Source organism: Nomascus leucogenys, chromosome 14, assembly GCF_006542625.1.
Source record: "Nomascus leucogenys isolate Asia chromosome 14, Asia_NLE_v1, whole genome shotgun sequence".
Classification (NCBI taxonomy): domain Eukaryota; kingdom Metazoa; phylum Chordata; class Mammalia; order Primates; family Hylobatidae; genus Nomascus; species Nomascus leucogenys.
Window position 1 is genome coordinate 10022032 of NC_044394.1, and position 18418 is coordinate 10040449.

Consider the following 18418-nt stretch of genomic DNA (forward strand, 5'->3'; position numbering starts at 1 on the left):
ACATCCATCGAGAAAAACAAAACAGTGACAAGCTGTGAAAACTAGTATTGGCTAATCAAAAACAGATCCATCTACTTCGTCTTATTCTTACTGCCTTGTGGCTTTGCCTGTAAGTACAGTTTCATTTTCCTGGCTTTTTCGGGATTTGAAATGACTCCCCAATTTTGACAGATACAAATATGGAGAGAACCTTAGATAACCATATTTTTAATACTTTGAAAAAATCATCTATATTGAGATATAATTTACATATAATAATCTGTCATTAGTGTCAGGACAATGTGATGTCATTGGTAGTTTTCAAAGCCAGTGCACTAAGATTTGGGCTTTATTTAAGATTGGTCATTAACTTCCTTAAAGACTTTTGATGACTCACTTGATTTATTTGTGCTTAGTTTAGCAATTTGCTACCCCTTAGGAATATAAGATTATCACTTCATTAGGTTCCTGAAAATAAACTGCTAGGTCTGTGATATCATTAGATACTCAATTGTGTATTAACACTGGAAATCCATTTTATATCAGAAAATATACGTCTATAGGCAAATTATTTGTTTTCCATAATGAGCAATCCTGAAGTTTAACCTAATTTGAAATGGAACAACTTTTTTACATTTCTGTATTAAAGTAGTCAGGAGAAAACCCCGTCTGGCCTCAAACAGTCCTCAAGTACTTTCCAATGAAAGGAATATATTAAATTATTTGGCTGCTATGTCAATATATCTTAATTTTGTTGTGCTCAGTATTAATGTGTTTACAGAGGTCACTTTTGTGAGAAGAAATACTCAGTAGTCTCAGGGACGAGGCCTTTGAGCTCCAGGTATCAGCATAACGTAGAAATTGACCCTGTAGCTAGGTGGAGTGGTGTTTGTATATAAAGAGATCCTGTTGCTGCATGCAGACATAAAATTGAGTCTGTGGCATTTGCTGTATTTTTCAGCAAAACTTCATCCCAAATCAGACATCTTAAGGCACCAATAATTTGGTCTGTATATCTTTTTAATTTTTTTCAGCTTTTTAACTCCTTGGGTCCAGGAAAAGTATAATTTTAAATTGGATTTCAACTTTCTCTTCCTCTGTTAGTTTATTTTAAAATAAGTTAAGAATAATGGCTGTGAATAATGAAGAGGTTATGTCCTTTGTATTCACAATTAGGTTATTTTTTCATTGTATATTACATTCCTGGGATGTAGAATCAAAAATGGGACTAAATCTGGAATCATAACTTTAAAGTTTCTTTTTTACTTACTGAAGTTAGTCAGTACATAATTGTATCATCTTGATTCACCCCAGCGTTGTACAATTCTCCAAAGTACTTACAAATTTTAGCCTGTCTTTTCTGAATCTAAGTGAAACCATCCTCAAAATTGTTTCTCTGTAATTTAATTTTATATTCAGAGTGAGGGAAATTTAAGAAGGTTCAAAAGGCTCCTGGAGTCATAAAAGCATATTCTGGTGCTTTGTTTCTGGTGTGTGTTTATTTAATTTTAACATAAGAGCTGTCCTGTTTTATAATGCAAAGAATTAGCTCTCTTTTTCTAATGAGCTTCTCCAAATATATCTCTGAAATAGTAACTGAAGTTTAGTGCTTAAAATGATATGATGTTAGAATTTAATTCATAATATTTATGATGGGGGTAGGAAGTGAGTCTACTTTTTTATGTAGTATTTGAAATTTTCCATAAGAAGATAAAATCTCTTGCTTGATTTCTCTCTCTCTCCCTCTTACAACCCGATTTCTCTCTACACTAAGATGAATAGAAACTAATAGTCATTTGGTGTCCTCCTGTGTTACCACACATTATGAATTTAGATAAAATTCTTATGTTTCCTTTTCTTATAAAAATTTGCTCTCTGTTCTCAGATTTTTGGAGCATGTATTCTGTTGTGTTGTGAACAATTTATTAATAAGGGAAGTGTTATCAATTTGAGTTATGTGATTTGAAACAAATGTTAGTTAAGATACATGTATCATATTGTTTACTAGGCTTTGTATCTCAATTTATACCATTTTATTTCTGCCATAGTTTCGAATTCTTTTTAGCATGCCTTGTATTGAAGTGTTTAGAGAGAATAATTGATACTTGTCCCACAATGGGTACTAGGTTTTAATTTATTTGTGACATAGTTTCAGACTTACAGAAATGTTTCAAGACTAGCCAAAGGAATTCTTGTATACCCAAATTCCCCAATTTTTTTTTTTTTTTTTTTTGAGACGTAGTCTTGCTCTGTCTCCCAGGCTGGAGTGCAGTGGTGCGATCTCAGCTCACTGCAACCTCTGCCTCCCTGGTTCAAGTGATTCTCCTGCCTCAGCCTCCCTAGTAGCTGGGATTACAGGTGTGCGCCACCACACCCAGCTAATTTTTGTATTTTTAGTACAGATGAGGTTTCGCCATGTTGGTTAGGCTGGTCTTGAATCAGGAATTCAAGGTCAGGACCTCAAGTGATCCACCTGCCTCAGCCTCCCAAAGTGCTGGGATTACAGGCATGAGCCACCACGCCTAGCCCCAAATGTTAATAGATCAACTTATTTGCTTTATCATTCATATTCTCTCCCTCTGCCTGCATAAACACTAACACATCATTCACGTTCTCTCCCTCTGCCTGCGTATACACTAACATGTTACATTTTTCCTAATTGTCTTAACAATAAGTTTCAGCCTTAATATACCCTTATCCCTACATACTTCAATGTGTAATTTCTAAAGGCACAGACATTCTCTTATATAACTGTAGTACAGTTATCAGAAGAAGAGATCTTGAATGTATTTCATTAGTTTTTTTTAATTCCACATAATTGTTGTCTATAATGAATTTTCTACTTGTAGCATAGCTTTAGTATACTACGAATTACCCAACCTACTATTCCTTTTTGCCCTCGCCATCTACTATTTTTTATCCCTTCCTATTAATATAGAGTACAGTGACTGGTAAGACTTTGATGATAGTGGTCAGTCATAACTTATACCTGACTGTTGCTAGATGACAAGACTCAATATCTTTAAGCCAGAGGTCCCCACCCCCTGGGCCACAGACTGGTACTAGTCCCTGGCCTGTTAGGAACTGACAGCAGGAGGTGAACAACAGGCGAGTGAGCGTCACCACCTGAGCTCTGCCTGCTGTCAGATCAGCGGCGGCATTAGATTCTCGTAAGAGTGCAAACCCTATTGTTGTGAACTACACATGCGAGGGACCTAGGTTGCACGCTTCTTATGAGAATCTAATGCCTCATGATCTGAAGTGAAACTTCCATGAAACCTATTCCTGGTGCCAAAAAGGTTGGGGATCGCTCCTTAAGCCACTCTCTGAAGAGTTTGTTGATTATACTTGGAAACTACTGTTGACTTTTCTGATCATTCTTTTACTATAAGTTATCTAAACATTTAATCGTAAAGTTTTCAGAATATAATATATGGTTTGATTATCTTAAAATTTAACATTTTCACTAAAATACATGTATTTTGCCTTGTCAAAAGTAATATTTGATTCGTGAGAACCAAATATATTCTGTGAATTTTCATTTTTGCCATATGCTGAGTTTTGAAGCAAATCTCAGACAATATTTCATCCCATTAGCTTTCATCCTATTAGATTTTAAAGGCTATATTTATTTTATTAAATTTTTTTTTACTATGACAAATTCTTAAGACTGGAGTTAGCTAATTTCCATTAATTATTGGCATTAAATTGTGTTGTATTTGCTGAGAAATCTGATGGCTCCATTAATGTCACCAGGGTGATGAGCACATGAGAGTTTTCATTTTCCGTGTCTCTTTTTATTCTGGAAATTCTCATTTATTCAAGCTTCGCTTTTATAAAATTCCCTTCCTAGTATTTTAAAAATAAAATCAACAAGAAGTATTTGACATGGATTATGTAGAAAGAGAACACAGAGTGACCCACTTATAGACAGGTAAATTATATTCTGTTTTCAATATACCTGATAATGTAGTTGGTAAAATTATGTACTTAGGTTAGATAAGTTTCCACTTCATCTATGTCCGAGGTATTTTGCACATAGTCATAAAATAACCATAAAGTGTTATATTTCTAAAGTAGAGATTTCTAAAGATTTCTAGGATCCAGTAATTAAATATCCAAATTGAGATAGAAGCCTCATCTTAAACCTTAAGGGGACAAAACGTGTGTTTATCATATTCAACATCTGCCTTCTTATGTTTGCAAATACATATGCCTGAAAGCCTGTGCAGTGTCAGGGACCATCTGTCTCACTGCGAGACATACATGAGGCCACTAGAACTACAAATAGCAGAAGACAGATGTATTTACACCTTCTTGTTCAGTACCTTGAAGCAGCACTTGGAGGTAATAAGGCCTGTTTTGGCAACAGCTGCTGCTTAACTCTATGACAGTATACATTGATGGAGGTAAAAGAAGTGTTAGACATTATTTGGCTCCAATAATCACCCATTCAAACAGACTCTGTTTTCTTTCAGTTTAAGATTGGAGGTTTAAAATGTCCAGGTTATCACATCCATCATGTTCTTGTCAAGTAAGAATAGTTCTCCTAATCTATTAAAAGTGAAATTAGGTGCTAAGAGGTTGCTCCATATCTTGGATGTTAGGTTTTGTAGTAGGGATTTATTAGCAGCATTTCATAGATGTTTGGCATTATGAAGTGAGTGATCAAGTTTTAAAAAATATTTTCCATGTAACAATTCAGAAAAAAATGTTCATCAATGAGCTTAATTTTATCTGCTTAAATCTAAAATTATTTATATTTACAAATTATTTTATGGACACAAGCAGAGAACAGTAAATTTCAAAAAGAAGTCATGGTAGGTAGTTCCATGGGAATAAAAAATATTAAAATTGAAAATGAAGTTACTTCTTTGCTCTTACTAGGTGGACCACTTTTTGTGAAGTAAACATGGGATGATTTGCTCTCTCGTAGGTTTCCTTTTCCTTAAATGGAAGTAGCTCCTTATTTCTTTCCCCCTCCCCATATTTATATTTACTCTTCTCTTCTCTTCTCTTTTCTCTTCTCTTCTCCTTTCCCTTTCCTTTTCCTTTCCTTTCCTTTCCTTTCCTTTCCTTTCCTTTCCTTTTCCTTTTCCTTTTCCTTTTCCTTTTCCTTTTCCTTTCCGTTCCGTTCCGTTCCGTTCCTTTCCGTTCCTTTCCGACAGAGTCTTGCTCTGTCACCCAGGCTGGAGTGCAGTGGTGTGTGATCTCCACCCACTGCAACCTCTGCCTCCTGGGCTCAGGTGTTTCTCTTGCCTCAGCCTCCCAAGTAGCTGTGAGTACAGGTGGGTGTATGCCACCATGCCTGTCTAAGTTTTGTATTTTTTGTAGAGATTGGGTTTCTCTATGTTGCCCAAGCTGGTCTTGAACTGCTGGTCTCAACTGCCTCAGACTCCCAAAGTGCTGGGATTATAGGCATGAGCCACCACGCCCGGCCATGTTTATTCATTTCTTTGTGAAGATTTAGGTGGTTATTAGGAACCTTCAGATGCACCCTGTAGAAGTAGGTTAAGTAATGTAGTGGAAAAAATATGGAATTAGGAGTCTGAGGCCCTGGCTTCTTCTCATCTGGGTTCTGCCACCTGTTTGCCAGTGTGTCCTAGGTAAATTTATTCGCCTGAAAAAAATTTTTTTATATATGGATTATAATCTTTTAATCCTTATCATGTATGAGTTTCTAACAGTTCTTTGATCCCATTTCTAAGCCTCAGGACCGTTGAGCAGCCGTAAGCCAGTGCCGATGAGCTCAGGCCCCACTTAGAAAGCATAGATGCTTTTAAATGATATTAAATGGAAGCATTAAATAGCATTTATTCAGACACATCCGGTTGATATTTGTAGACCAAATCTACCATCAGACTTGGCTATGTGAGTAAATGATATTGGCATATAGTAGGCCTTGCAGAAGGTCTATTCCTTATTTTAATTCAATTAGGTACATCTTGGCTCATTTACACAGTTTGGCCTGAGCCTTAAACTTTATAGGCAAAGTTCGGAGAATTAAATTGGAAATATTTGGAGAAAGACCCACTAGATACAGATAAAATAGCTTGGGTAATTCCCCACCTCATGTCTCTGCCTTATGTAACTACCAATTCTTCATAGCTAAGCAATGGATGTTTGGTTCTAGATATTAAATAATGGACAATGTATTTTCATTGGAATATATATGGATGTGACTACATATGCAATATATTTAACATAGTTTGAGTTCCCATTTTTCTGCTAAATCAGTGGAGTACTTAAACCACACCATACTGTAAATCTGGGAATCTTTTTTGGATGATGTCTACTATATGCCATATATATATTTTTTGTTTGTTTGTTTGTTTTGTTTTGTTTTTGATATGGAGTCTCGCTCTGTAGCCCAGGCTGGAGAGTAGTGGTGTGATCTTGGCTCACTGCAAGCTCCGCCTCCTGGGTTCATGCCATTCTCCTGCTTCAGCCTCCCAAGTAGCTGGAACTACAGGCGCCCGCCACCACGCTGGCTAATTTTTTTGTATTTTTAGTAGAGACGGGGTTTCACCGTATTAGCCAGGATAGTCTCAATCTCTTGACCTCGTGATCCACCTGCCTCAGCCTCCCAAAGTGCTGGGATTACAGGCGTGAGCCACCGCGCCCGGCCTATGTCATATTTTTAAAAGTCAGCAAGCATAAATTTCTACAGAAGTTTGACATTATTTATGTTATGTTCATCTCTTTTTTTGCCACATATAACAGAATTTTGACATTATCAATTTTTTTTCCTAGTGAAAAGTCACCCAGGCTCAAGTGCAGTAGTGTGATCGTAGTTCACTGTATCTTCAAACTCCTGGGCTCAAGTGATCGTCCCACTTCAACCTCCTGAGTAGCTGGCACTACAGGCCTATATCACCACACCCGGCTAATTTTTAAAATGTTGTGAAGAGATGAGGTCTTGCTGTATTGCCCAGGCTAGTCTTGAACTCCTACCCTCAATCAGTCCTGCTTTAGCTTCCCAAAGTGCTGGAATTATAGGCATGAGCCACCATGCCCAGCCTGCTAATGAAAATCTTCTAAATCTTGAATTTATCACTTAAAATTGGGTATCATGTGTATCTCAAATTAGACATTTGTCTGTTTTAGCTTCAGTTTCCCCTACAGATCAATAGTTGACTACCAATAATACCATAGGTCTCTTTGGTAGGGAGCAATTAAAATTAATGAAAAATTCAAAGTATAACTTAAAAATGATATTAGGAATAATTTACAGATATGCATGTGGGAAATGCAAGTTCACTTCAGTTGTTATTTTAACAGAGGGCACACAGAATTTAGAAGTCATTAGCATCCCTAGAATTTATTTTTAGAGAAATATGGCTCTGCTTCAATATTTGACACATAATGTATAGCTTTTTCTCTGCTTCATCTCTGTTTATTACATTTAATATTTATATGGGCTCATTCTGATGTCTGTTCTGTGGCAGTGCCTGAGTTGTCTTAGGACATGATTAATTGAAAAATAAGGTTTATAGAGTATGTTTATAAAATTTGTCTCTTAGATGCCAGGTACTTCTTCAACTCTGGAGATGATTGAACAGAATTGTTACTAATACCTTTTAGCACTAGAGTCAGATTATAGAGGATTGGAGGATTTCAAATCAAATCTAGTTTTGCTTTTTTCTCATATTAAAAAAATTCTTCATATTTGCCTTGTTTTCAGCTAGTAAGATTGAAGACTTTGTGGTACCATGTGGCATTCAACAAAATGAATCAGTTGAATGACTTTTACATAGTGTTATGGTATATTATTAAACATAATTCTTTCCTAAAGCTTCTGGGAGTCTCCTGAAGGAACCTTTTGAGAAGTCATGGCCAGGTCATTTCATGGTGGCCTATATATAAGTCTGTAATATTTCTGGATTTTTAGTCTCTTGACCAGATTTTCCTGAGATTTAAAAATCAGAATTCAGCTCAAAAAGGATATAATTATGACAAATTGAGTAGGTTTTATATGGCAGGATTGTTAAGCCTGCTAAAATTTAATGGTGATTGGAAAATACCGATTATTCAGGTTTGAATATAGTAATTTGGGTTGCCTGTGTTAATACAGAGAATATTTCATTCAGTATACACTCCCACTCACATGATCTCTTTTTCTTTCCACTCTCATCTCACTTTAATACAAAACTATAGCTGTGAACTTTTGGGAGGCGAGTGGGAAGTCATAGATGAAGACAGCTGGATCATGGATTTGTACTTTGTGACTTTGTATTTTCATTCCTTTGCTACTGAGGAAAGATGAAGCAGGCACATTTCAAAAGAACAGCTGACACTATCCATACAAAGACAGTAATTACATCAGTCACTGTAATTCTTTGGAGTTTGTGGATCTTCTTTTACATGTATATGGCAGAGGTCTAGCTTGTAGGACTAGGCCAGAGGCACATGAGTATAGATTTTATACATGCCAAGTGTACATGCTAAACCAGGTTCTAACCTTGTTTCTCCAGTCCCCTTTCTCCTTGAGTTCTGTTAGCCAGTGAATCCCAGTTTGATTGAATTAGGATAACTTTAAACTAACACAAGTGGGTCAAATTGTGAATAGTGAACCTTACTGTCTTCAAACTTAACAATGATGTTATTTATTTAGTACAGGCCTGTAAACTACAGTGTCTGAGTTTTATGGTGCATTTTAGGATCATGGGACAAGGAAGTAGTTGGAGAAATCTCCTTTTGGCAACATGTTACTGCCTGGAAAGGAAAATCTCGAGTTTTTTTGTTTTTTTTTTTTAAGTTTCTGTATTTTTCTTTGGCTAACGTATGTTTCCTTTTTACATAAAAGGAAACCTAAACCTGGAAGAAAGGTATTTACTGGCTCTACAGGTAGGGAATATCAGATGGTCTTTTGCATTTTTAGACACTTGAAGTTTTTGTTTCATTTTTGCTTGTTTGGTTTTTGCAGTCAATGGAAAAACCTTTTAAGTAATAAGGACTAAGTTAAACTTCTAAATTCTTTATAATGAATCAATATGCTGATGTTCTGGATGAGATGGGAGACTGCCCTGAGTAGGTACAATATACACTAAAGAGCAACGTAAGCCTGGACATTCCAGATTACAGTCACTTCTGTCAGAATCATTTGGACAATTTGGTTAGTTCAGGTGCCTTGCCTAATTAGGTGAAATTAAGAGAAGTTGTATACTGTGTGACAACGAAAACCTCTTTGTTTTAGAGGTATTTGTAGGCATATAGAAATGGCGTGAACCATTCCTTTTCCTATCATTTCAGAACGGGCTCACTATTCAGTTGAGAGATTGTAGTCTCAAGTAGTTTTAGTTATTTAAATCTGTGTTTGTCAAACTGCAAGCTGAGCTCTAGTAACATTTTGGTTTTGAGGTAATTAGTCATGAAATCATATAAGGAGATTATGGCCAACATTTTTTTTTCTTTAATGAAGTAGAATAGAATAAAATGCAATTCTGCCACTGGCTCTGTGGACCAGCAGCATTGCTGTTACCTAGGAGCTTATTGGAAATACAGAATCTCAGATCCCAGCCAGACGCACAGTGTTAGAATATGCATTTATCTGCATTGTAACATAATCCCAACATTAATGTTTATAAAACATTGAAATAAAATAGTAACATTTATTACAAATAACACATTCATTAAATTATTGTTTCTGTCTTGTTTGTGTGTACTCATGCACATACCAGCTTACACCTTAAAATGTATTTCTATGGATTCACAGTAAAAAAAGTTTAAAATCTACTATTTTAAATGTGGATGCTGACATCGTATCACTGGGTGTGTTCTTATTCTGTCTGAGAGAGAGCTATCCTTGCTTGGCACTGGCATCATCTCTAAAGTTTTGTTTTATTTTTTATCTATCCCATTTTTCCTTCTACCTCACTTCTAGTTATCTCTTATGTGTCTCTGTTCCTTTCTTTGTATATAATGCGCTTCAAGCCTCAAAATTGTACTCACTGTTGTGAAAACATTTTTCTCAAGTTTTGCTTTGTGGTCAAATATACTCAGTTTACTGGGAAAAAAATTAAGGCTAATCAGCAGGATTTTTATTTTTTAATCCTAGAACCAATTTTGAAGAAGGAAATACCCACGTTTTACCAATATGCTTTTCTCCTCCATTTATTATGACTTCCAAATGTCAGATGTTACAGTACCATTTGGTTTGGATATCATTAAATCACTCAGTTTTCTTTACGTGCAGATGTGCATGGCATATCTTAAATACTGGGAACAGAATTTTGAGAAGAAATATGTATAGCATTGAAGTCTCACTTTGTATCCCAGTTGTATTTAAAACAAGTGATTGTAGCTTTAGTTTACTGTGTACTAACCTAATCTAGCGCAGACCAGGTTAAAGGAAGCTAACCTTAAGAGGTGTAAGCACCACTATTAGGAGACATCCTAATTTCCTGGATTATGGCCAAAAATAGAGAAAAATTATACTAGTTGTACTTAGTGTTTTTTCCTTTGACCAACAATATACAATTCAACTTACGACAAATAAGCAGCTTGAAAAATACGTGCCTCTTTCTGTGGTTCTGAGACTGGAACCAGTGAAAAGCAGACAATTCATATCAAATTTTTTATCCAGTCATCGTTAGCTAATTTTAACCATTTTGTGTCACACAGCTACACATTGGTTGCTATTGATCTAACTTTTCTCTATCTGGTTATTCCATTTAACTTATACCTTGTTTTAAAGGGCTTCAGCAGTGAATTTTATTTTATTTTAACTTAGAAATACTACAGGGGTGCTCCAGAAAAGGGGGAGAAATAGAAAATTTTGAATCCCTAACTCTGAAAATTAAGGGCCTTGTTACTACACATCATTCTGTTTATTGGTTATATCAGACAGTATGTACAGCAGAATTGTAAATGATTACTAATTTTTTAGTTATTTTTATCCATACTCTATAACAGTATGATATACATGTATTTGCTAATGTTAAATGAGTTTTTCTCTAATTTTTTGTGCATTTTTCCCCCTTTTCCATGAAGGCCTTATCTCTTTGGAGCGGGGTGTTTTTCCATAAAAGCTCCATGGTGAGTTCCAGTTCAGTCCCGCATGCCTCATTCATTTGCTGTACTCTCAAAAAGTAATTTGTTTTGTAGTTTTGTTTCCAGTTGCATGGCCTGATCACAGATAGATGCACCAAGTTACTGAATAATTTGTAGATGGAACATGAATGTTGATATTTAAGCTTTAGAAAAGTGGTTTTCTTGGTTTCACTTCATTCATACTTAAAAAGTAAAAAACAAACAAAAAAACACAGATGAATTTTTTTTAAATAGAAGAATTCTCTCATAATGCATGTAAATATTACGAGACAAGGCTAACACTCAAGTTTAAAGCTTTGAGTATTATGGTGTTAGAAGTTCCCTACATATCATGCATAGCATTTGAGGACATGATTTATTTTGAAATATAAATATAAATATATTTAAGGTATACCAAAAGCGCCTTATAAAGTTTTTGTTGCATTTTATTTGGTCCTAAAGAGACAAAAGTTCTGTTTTTGAATAGTTTAGGTATTTAAGGAGCTACATAATGACAAAATATATATTTTACATAAGACCTCCTAAATAATTTATTATTTTGAATTATTAGCACATACTCATCATAGCTTAATTATTTAGTAAATTCTTTCATATCAGTGCATAGAATACAGCTTTGTCAGTCTTAGGAAGGTCATAGAAAAGAATTAGAATATATTTAATACTTTCATGTAAAGATGGAAAGTAGAATGTGCTAAGAATGGTATAAAATGTTTAATGGTTAAGAGTCAGACTGCCTGGGTCTTAGATCCCAATTCACACACTTATTAGCTATATGGTTGGGGGGAATTTCCTAAAGCCTTTCTATTTCTCATTTCCTTATGTATTAAATGTACCTACGTAGTGGACTCACTTATGAGTGTTAAATAAGCTGATGCGTATCTCAGTGTGTGTTAGTATATAACAGTGCCTGGTACATAGTGAATGTGCAGTGAATGTTCGCTACTACCATTGCTTCTTTCCCTGTTTCAGGGAAAAATACCGTGTTTCAAAAGAAGCTTATTTAAATTAGATTATGGTTTTCACTTTTAAGGATATGTTAACCAGTGCGAAGTTTTGAGAAATGTAAGCTATATTAATTTTATTAATTTAGTCAGAATACTGAAAAGAGTTCTGCACATATGTGTAGTTCTCATAACTGCTAACTGGGGGTTGTTCATACAGTTCTATTACACTAGAAAAAAACATTCCAACGTTTTTTTCTCTTGGACAGAAAGAAGCTTAAATAGTTCTTTAAGGTTAATTATTATTTGACACAAACTTATTTCAATGTTTATATGCCATAGGAAGATCTGAAAATTTTGTTATCACTTAATAATAGGTGACATAAAACAAATCAACATAAAATTTTCCTCCTTGAAAATTAGACAGTTTGCAAAACTATTCTAGACAAATTCAGGATATACATGAATATAAATTTCATGAAAGTCGATCTTTATTCATTTTGTTAACCAGCTGTCTTCTAAAAACAAATAAGATACACAGATCTTACTTATGAGCCTTCCAGTGATCAGTGAATTTTAAATGCCACATTCAACACATGACAAAATTTCTTTGTAGAGTAAACTTAGAATTAAATTCCATTTTAGGATAAATTCTTCTTCTAAGTACAAAGCAAAGAGTTTTAGTATGTTAATAAAGATTGAAGTTTTGCATAGAAGTAAAAGATGGAATAACAACTGTTGTATGTTAAGTAAGTAAAGTTCATTCCTCCAACAGCTTATGTGCTCCTCACATTTAAGCAAAAGCACTTGTCAACCAGAAATGATTTGAGGTTGAAACAAGATTAAAAGAGCCAGATTAAAGAAAGGGATATATGAAATATAGTAGACTTTTAAATCATTGCCTGTCTTTTTGAAGACTGCTTTGTGGTTTGTTTGATGCCATCGTTAGCTCACAAGAAACTCGTTTTTAGTCACTTATACTAGACTAAAAGGTCCTTCTTTAAAATGTTACTTTCCCAGTGGTGCATGTTTTTTCCATTAAGATCTTAATGAAACCTCAAATTAAGGCAGCAAATGAATATAAATTTGACAACTTCTTCCATGTTGTTTATAAGAGCTCCTTTGTTTTAATAATTTTTGCTATTTTTCCATGTTATTTAGCATTCAACCTGAGAATGTTTTTATTTACTGTTCTGAAATAAAACATTATATGCTAAATAAATATGTTTTTAGTATATCCAGTTATAGGGTAATATATGTATTTTGGATGAAAAATGAAATTTTTAAATGAAATGTAAATTTTCTACAAACTTTTTATTAGTTTCAAGTTGCAACGTTAACACTTAGCTAAGAATTTGCTTTTGGTATATCACAATTTCTGCTAGTTCTTTATTCTCCATTAAACAGGTTTTAGTCCTTTACATTCATGTACTTTCAGATGAGTCATTATAAAATACAGTCGTTCCCTTTGGTAACAAAATAAGCCTGTTGGAAAGTAAACTATGCATCTTCAACGTTTTAGTCACTTTGGACTTCCCTGGTATTATGTGTCGTTTGGGTTCATTTAGGATATTTGAGTTTGGATGACTATATAAAATAATACAAAAGAATTACACATATAACATACTTTTTTAAACATAGGAATTTAAGATAAATAATTCCAGTGTGAATTTTTGAATCTGAATTTTGCTTTCAATATTACAAATAAATAGGAATGTATCAAGCTCTGAATTTGCATGTAGTATTGTATTTGAGCTACTGTTATTTTTGAATTGCTTATCAAAAAACATACATGACAGGTAGACAATGGGTAGTCCATATGAGTATATTTCTTCTTCATAAAATGTTTTCATATTATATAAGGGTAAATTTTAAAGAATTAAAATTTGCATATTAAATTATAAAGTTTTAATTAGCGTTTTCTAAGAGTTTTGATCAAGCTATAAACAGTTCATGTAAACTAATCTTGTTCTCTTAAATATTTTAAAATTTTATGATTTCATTTTTTGAAAGGTACTATTTATATGGAGAGGAGAATTTATTCTTACCTGCCACATTTACACAAATCTGTTAGACCTTTAAGAAAAATTTATGACAGAATAGAATAATTTTAGATTTTTAATATCTTTAGTTATTTGAAATAAAATGCTTCCAGTTTTCCCACTTAGGTCTTATTTTAGAAACTAAGATTGAGAATGAGAGAAAACTTCTAAAAGAATACAAAGAATATTTTTTCTTCTTTTACAGAAAGCTGTTATACCACGTGTAATACTTAGGTCAATATTGGGTCTTACATTTAAACTCAAATATTGACTATTTTTTTATGTTTTAAAAATGAAAAGAAACGGTGCTTCTGTCTCATGTTAGCTCCTTCCGTGCTTGTGTCCTTCCACAGAAGGCACTGGAGCACATTGCTGCTTATCATGCTGACCACAGATACTTAACATCTGTCCTATTCAGATGGAGATCGTTGTCCTTTAATTTTTAAGCAGATATCGTTAGAATTTTGTACTTTTTTTTTTTCTCTTTGCAGTTGAGTGTGGAGAAAAAAATAGGCCAGAGAAATTCAATATGTTGACCTGGCTGGATTACATAATAAAGGCCAAGGGAAGAAAAATGGGGAACTTCAGTAGCCTTTGCAAATAATTTTGAAGTCCTAGTAATGTTAATATCCCTACAACTTCCTCTGATTGCAGTGAAAATGATTCTTCTTCTATGGTTAGACAGTTAAGTGTTTCCTCAGAAGAAATGACAAAGAGTTAAACTCCTGATTTTTAATTTAGCATCTTATTTGTTAATTTGGTTATTCGGTTTTTTTGTTTGCTTGTGTGTTTGTTTTTCTTTTGATTACATTGATTCGTATGAGGCTTAGTAAATATGACGTTTTATGATTGTCATTTTTTGAGATGCTGAAAGTTGAATTTATTCCATTTTTTCTTTTATTTTTTGCTCAAAAGTTAAGTCAAATTTTTAAAAAATTATTGAACATGGGGTTATGTGTGAAAAACTAAGAGTAGTAAAGGAACAGGAATTATCAGTAGAAAGGAGTCCATCAAGCGTATGTCTTGTTCTCATGTATAACCATTTTTTAAAAAATGGACGAGTCCACATAATCAATACAGTTAAACTTTTGGGCATCAATATAAATTTAAATATTTTTCTATCATTGTATTATTAACTTAATAAATGATTAAATAAATGAGGGAAGGCATCCAAACACCCAGAGAAATTCTTTCTAAACTTGCAAATGTCCTATAATGAGATTTTTTTAAAGACCCCTTTTGGAGGAGAAAGGGAGATGTTGAGAACAAGATAGAAAAAAAAGGTTAGCATTGGAGTGCTTCCCTATGAGGATTGGGTCAGCAATCTGTAAATTTACGTAATATACAAAGCTAGCACTTTTCTAATCCATTCACATATGTATCATTTTTCAATGTTTTGTCTTTCTGTCAACAAAAGGTTATTTTGTGATAGAAGTATTCTAGGTCATTGTGGAAAAGTTCATACTGGCATATTGCTAGAAAAGCCCTTCTACTTCTGCCAAGCTTTCTTGGACTTTTAAAAACTTAGGATGAAGGGCAGATTGAACCCAAGTTAAAATTTCTAACTTTAAGTGTATCCCATAGAAGATATTTTATTCATAACATTCTTATTATTAGATTGTTTCTCCTTTTTATTCCTCTGCAAAGCTTAAAGACACACACATGTTTTTATGTTTTTATTTTGCCAAAATACCACAATCATTCCAGATTATAGATTGATGATAGAAATAACTTGATATGAATGTGTTTACCCAATATGCTTCATACCCAACACACAACACTATGTTATGTAGCAGATAGCAAGTTATTTTCAGGGTGAAAACTCTTTTGACTCCTTAATAAACACAGACTCTTACTAATGGAATTTAAGGCCCTATCAGAGGAAAAAAGAAATGATGAAATATAAGAATAAAAATGATAATTCTTTATTGAAGTTAAGCATAGTTTTACCATAAAATACGTATTCTCTGTAGGAGATACTGAACTTGTGTAAAAATAACACTCTGTTGATGCTTTTTACTTGTGTGTTCCAAAACAGAATTGTATGTAACTTATAGATGTATAAGAGATTTTAGCTTTTGACATGAGCTGATTAGACTGTAAACTAGTAAACATACAAAAAATATTTTTTGTGTGTCAAAAAACTAAATTGATGTCCTCTCATTTTTCTACTTTTTATTACCATGTTAGAAAGTTTGCCATCTGGCCTGCCAGCAACTATTTTTAAGTCTGTTTAGGATGCATACTTCAGAGGGACCATATTTTCTCTTAAGAAGAGGCATGCTCAGTTGTTACTTACCACATGATTTTAAAACAACAACAATGACATCCAGTAATTTGCAAAGAGCTTTGAGTTTGTCCCAATGAAGCTTGTGGGTACATTGTAGTAGCTTTGTTCTCTGATGGTGATTCTAGTAAAAGCACATAGTCGCACAATTGCAAACTGCTTTCAAAAAATTCTACAATACTTTTCCCTTTCCCATTCTCCCAGCCCCCATCTTCCCAAAACTCCTAAGGATTAAAAATGACCAGTGGTACCTCAAAGATACCAGCTAGAGGAATTTGTCAGTTCAATGATAGTAGTTTAGTGATGGAAATAAAAGCTTTGAAAGAAGCCTTATATTCTCAGGTAATGCAACAGAGAGCATCATAACCAGAAAGAAGAATTCTGATGCCAGTGACCCAGATATCATGGGAAGGTGCATATTTGTTCAGGTATAGGGCAGAGGAGAGTCTTCCTTTCTGGAGGTATGTTACTGCAGTTGTGACAGATGCAAGTATGAAGAGGTGAAACAGTTTATAGAGCCAGATTCGGCTTCCCACAGAAACTTTTTATTTAAAAGCGATGTCTTTATTCCCTGTCACTGGAAGTCTCACTGTGACTGGTTGACATTTTAGGCATGGATGTTTTTTGTTGCAGGAATAATGAGAAGTGTTTTAAGAAATGTTAATGGCAGAAGAGGTTTCTTTCATATATAGTAATATGCATTACCATGGATTTTGTTCAAAGTGGGGAGACCAAAGGGACCAATCATAGTTGCCTCTGATCCAGACTTAGCCATCCTTAGAGGAAGATGTTTAAACAAGCCTCAGGAAATAAGATGTCTGAGAGACTATTTAAAATGTCATAGGAACTGGAAAACAGATTACCAAAGCGAAGTCTGAATTTTTTGGAGATTAGGTTGGGGCTGAGGGCCATAAAGAAGAGTTACTATTTGCTGAGTACTGTGATATGGGAAAGTACTGCCCTGGGAACTTTACCTGCTTTGTCTAATGTAGTGGTTCTCAGAGTTGAGCATGCATCAGAATCATCTGGATGGCTTGTTTCAAAACACGGATTGTTGGGCTCCATTCCCAGAGTTTCTGATTTAGTAGGTCTGGGATGGGGCCTATGAGTATTTCCTTGCACTCCTAAGAAGTCCTCAGGTGTTACTATGAGCTGGGGACAGTGCTTTGAGACAATATAATCATTAAAATAATCCTATGAAGTAGGCATTACTATTTCTATTTTACATATTAGTAGTTTGAGCTCTGAGAGGTTAAATAACTTAACCAAAAGTCACACAGCTCAGAGGTGCCAGCACTGGGATTCAACTACATGTTTCTTCCTGACTCCAAAACTATCTCTTTCCATCCCACCATACTTTAGTAAAGGATGAAAACAAAAATTGAGCAAAATAAGGTAGAACTAATGTTTGACATTGGAGGCTGACTAGCAGAGGGGAACATCAGAGCTCTAGTTTTTATTGTTTCCCACCTGGGCTGTCATCTTGACCAGTGCACGATGAGGCTACTGGTTTACGAATTAGAGAAAATAATTTATCAAAGGTGGTTGGCAAAATTGCTTTGGGAAGCCCTTGATAAACCAAAAGAGAACAGAAATACGGGATTGAAAAGATGTGAGGTCGATATTAGAAGCTGAGCATGAAAACTTATTTGTGGGAAACAGAGGAGATCTTCTTCTTTTGAATGGCAGTGACAGGAAGTAATGGCAGTTACTAAATGTGTCCTCAGACATATGAGCAACAGAAAAGATTTAGGTTTGAGAGGCTATTGATATGTAACTCCACCTTGGTCTTTTTCACTGAACAAAAATAGACACATCATTTTCACAAATCCAAGAAGAAAAAGAGACAACAGGAAGATCGGTGAATGTAATTGCATTAGATGATTAGCTGTTCTTCCCTTGCACCGTCTAACTCTCCATAGCATTGTGGCCGAGAGAGCATTTTCAAGGCTTCACTCTATATCACCTCATTTTCATCCATGCTGTCTAAATTCATTTGTACTGTTAATCCCACATCTTATAGATTGGTGCAAAAGTAATTGCGGTTTTTGCCATTAAAGGCAGTGGCAAAAACCACAATTACTTTTGCATCAGCCTAATATATATAGAAATGAAGT

General features: G+C 34.4%; 1 protein-coding gene across 4 annotated transcripts in view; it reads left to right on the forward strand.

The window, feature by feature from the left end:
- Nucleotides 1–18418, forward strand: part of BCAS3 (BCAS3 microtubule associated cell migration factor) — a 714356-nt gene that overhangs the window by 338417 nt on the left and 357521 nt on the right. For 2 of the 4 annotated variants that reach the window (XM_030828111.1, XM_030828112.1), the window contains exon 17: nt 10972–11016. The exons of the other annotated variants lie outside the window; for them this stretch is intronic. In XM_030828111.1, coding sequence (XP_030683971.1) covers nt 10972–11016 — 45 coding nt within the window. The remainder of the gene's footprint in view (nt 1–10971; nt 11017–18418) is intronic. 4 annotated transcript variants of the gene reach the window in all.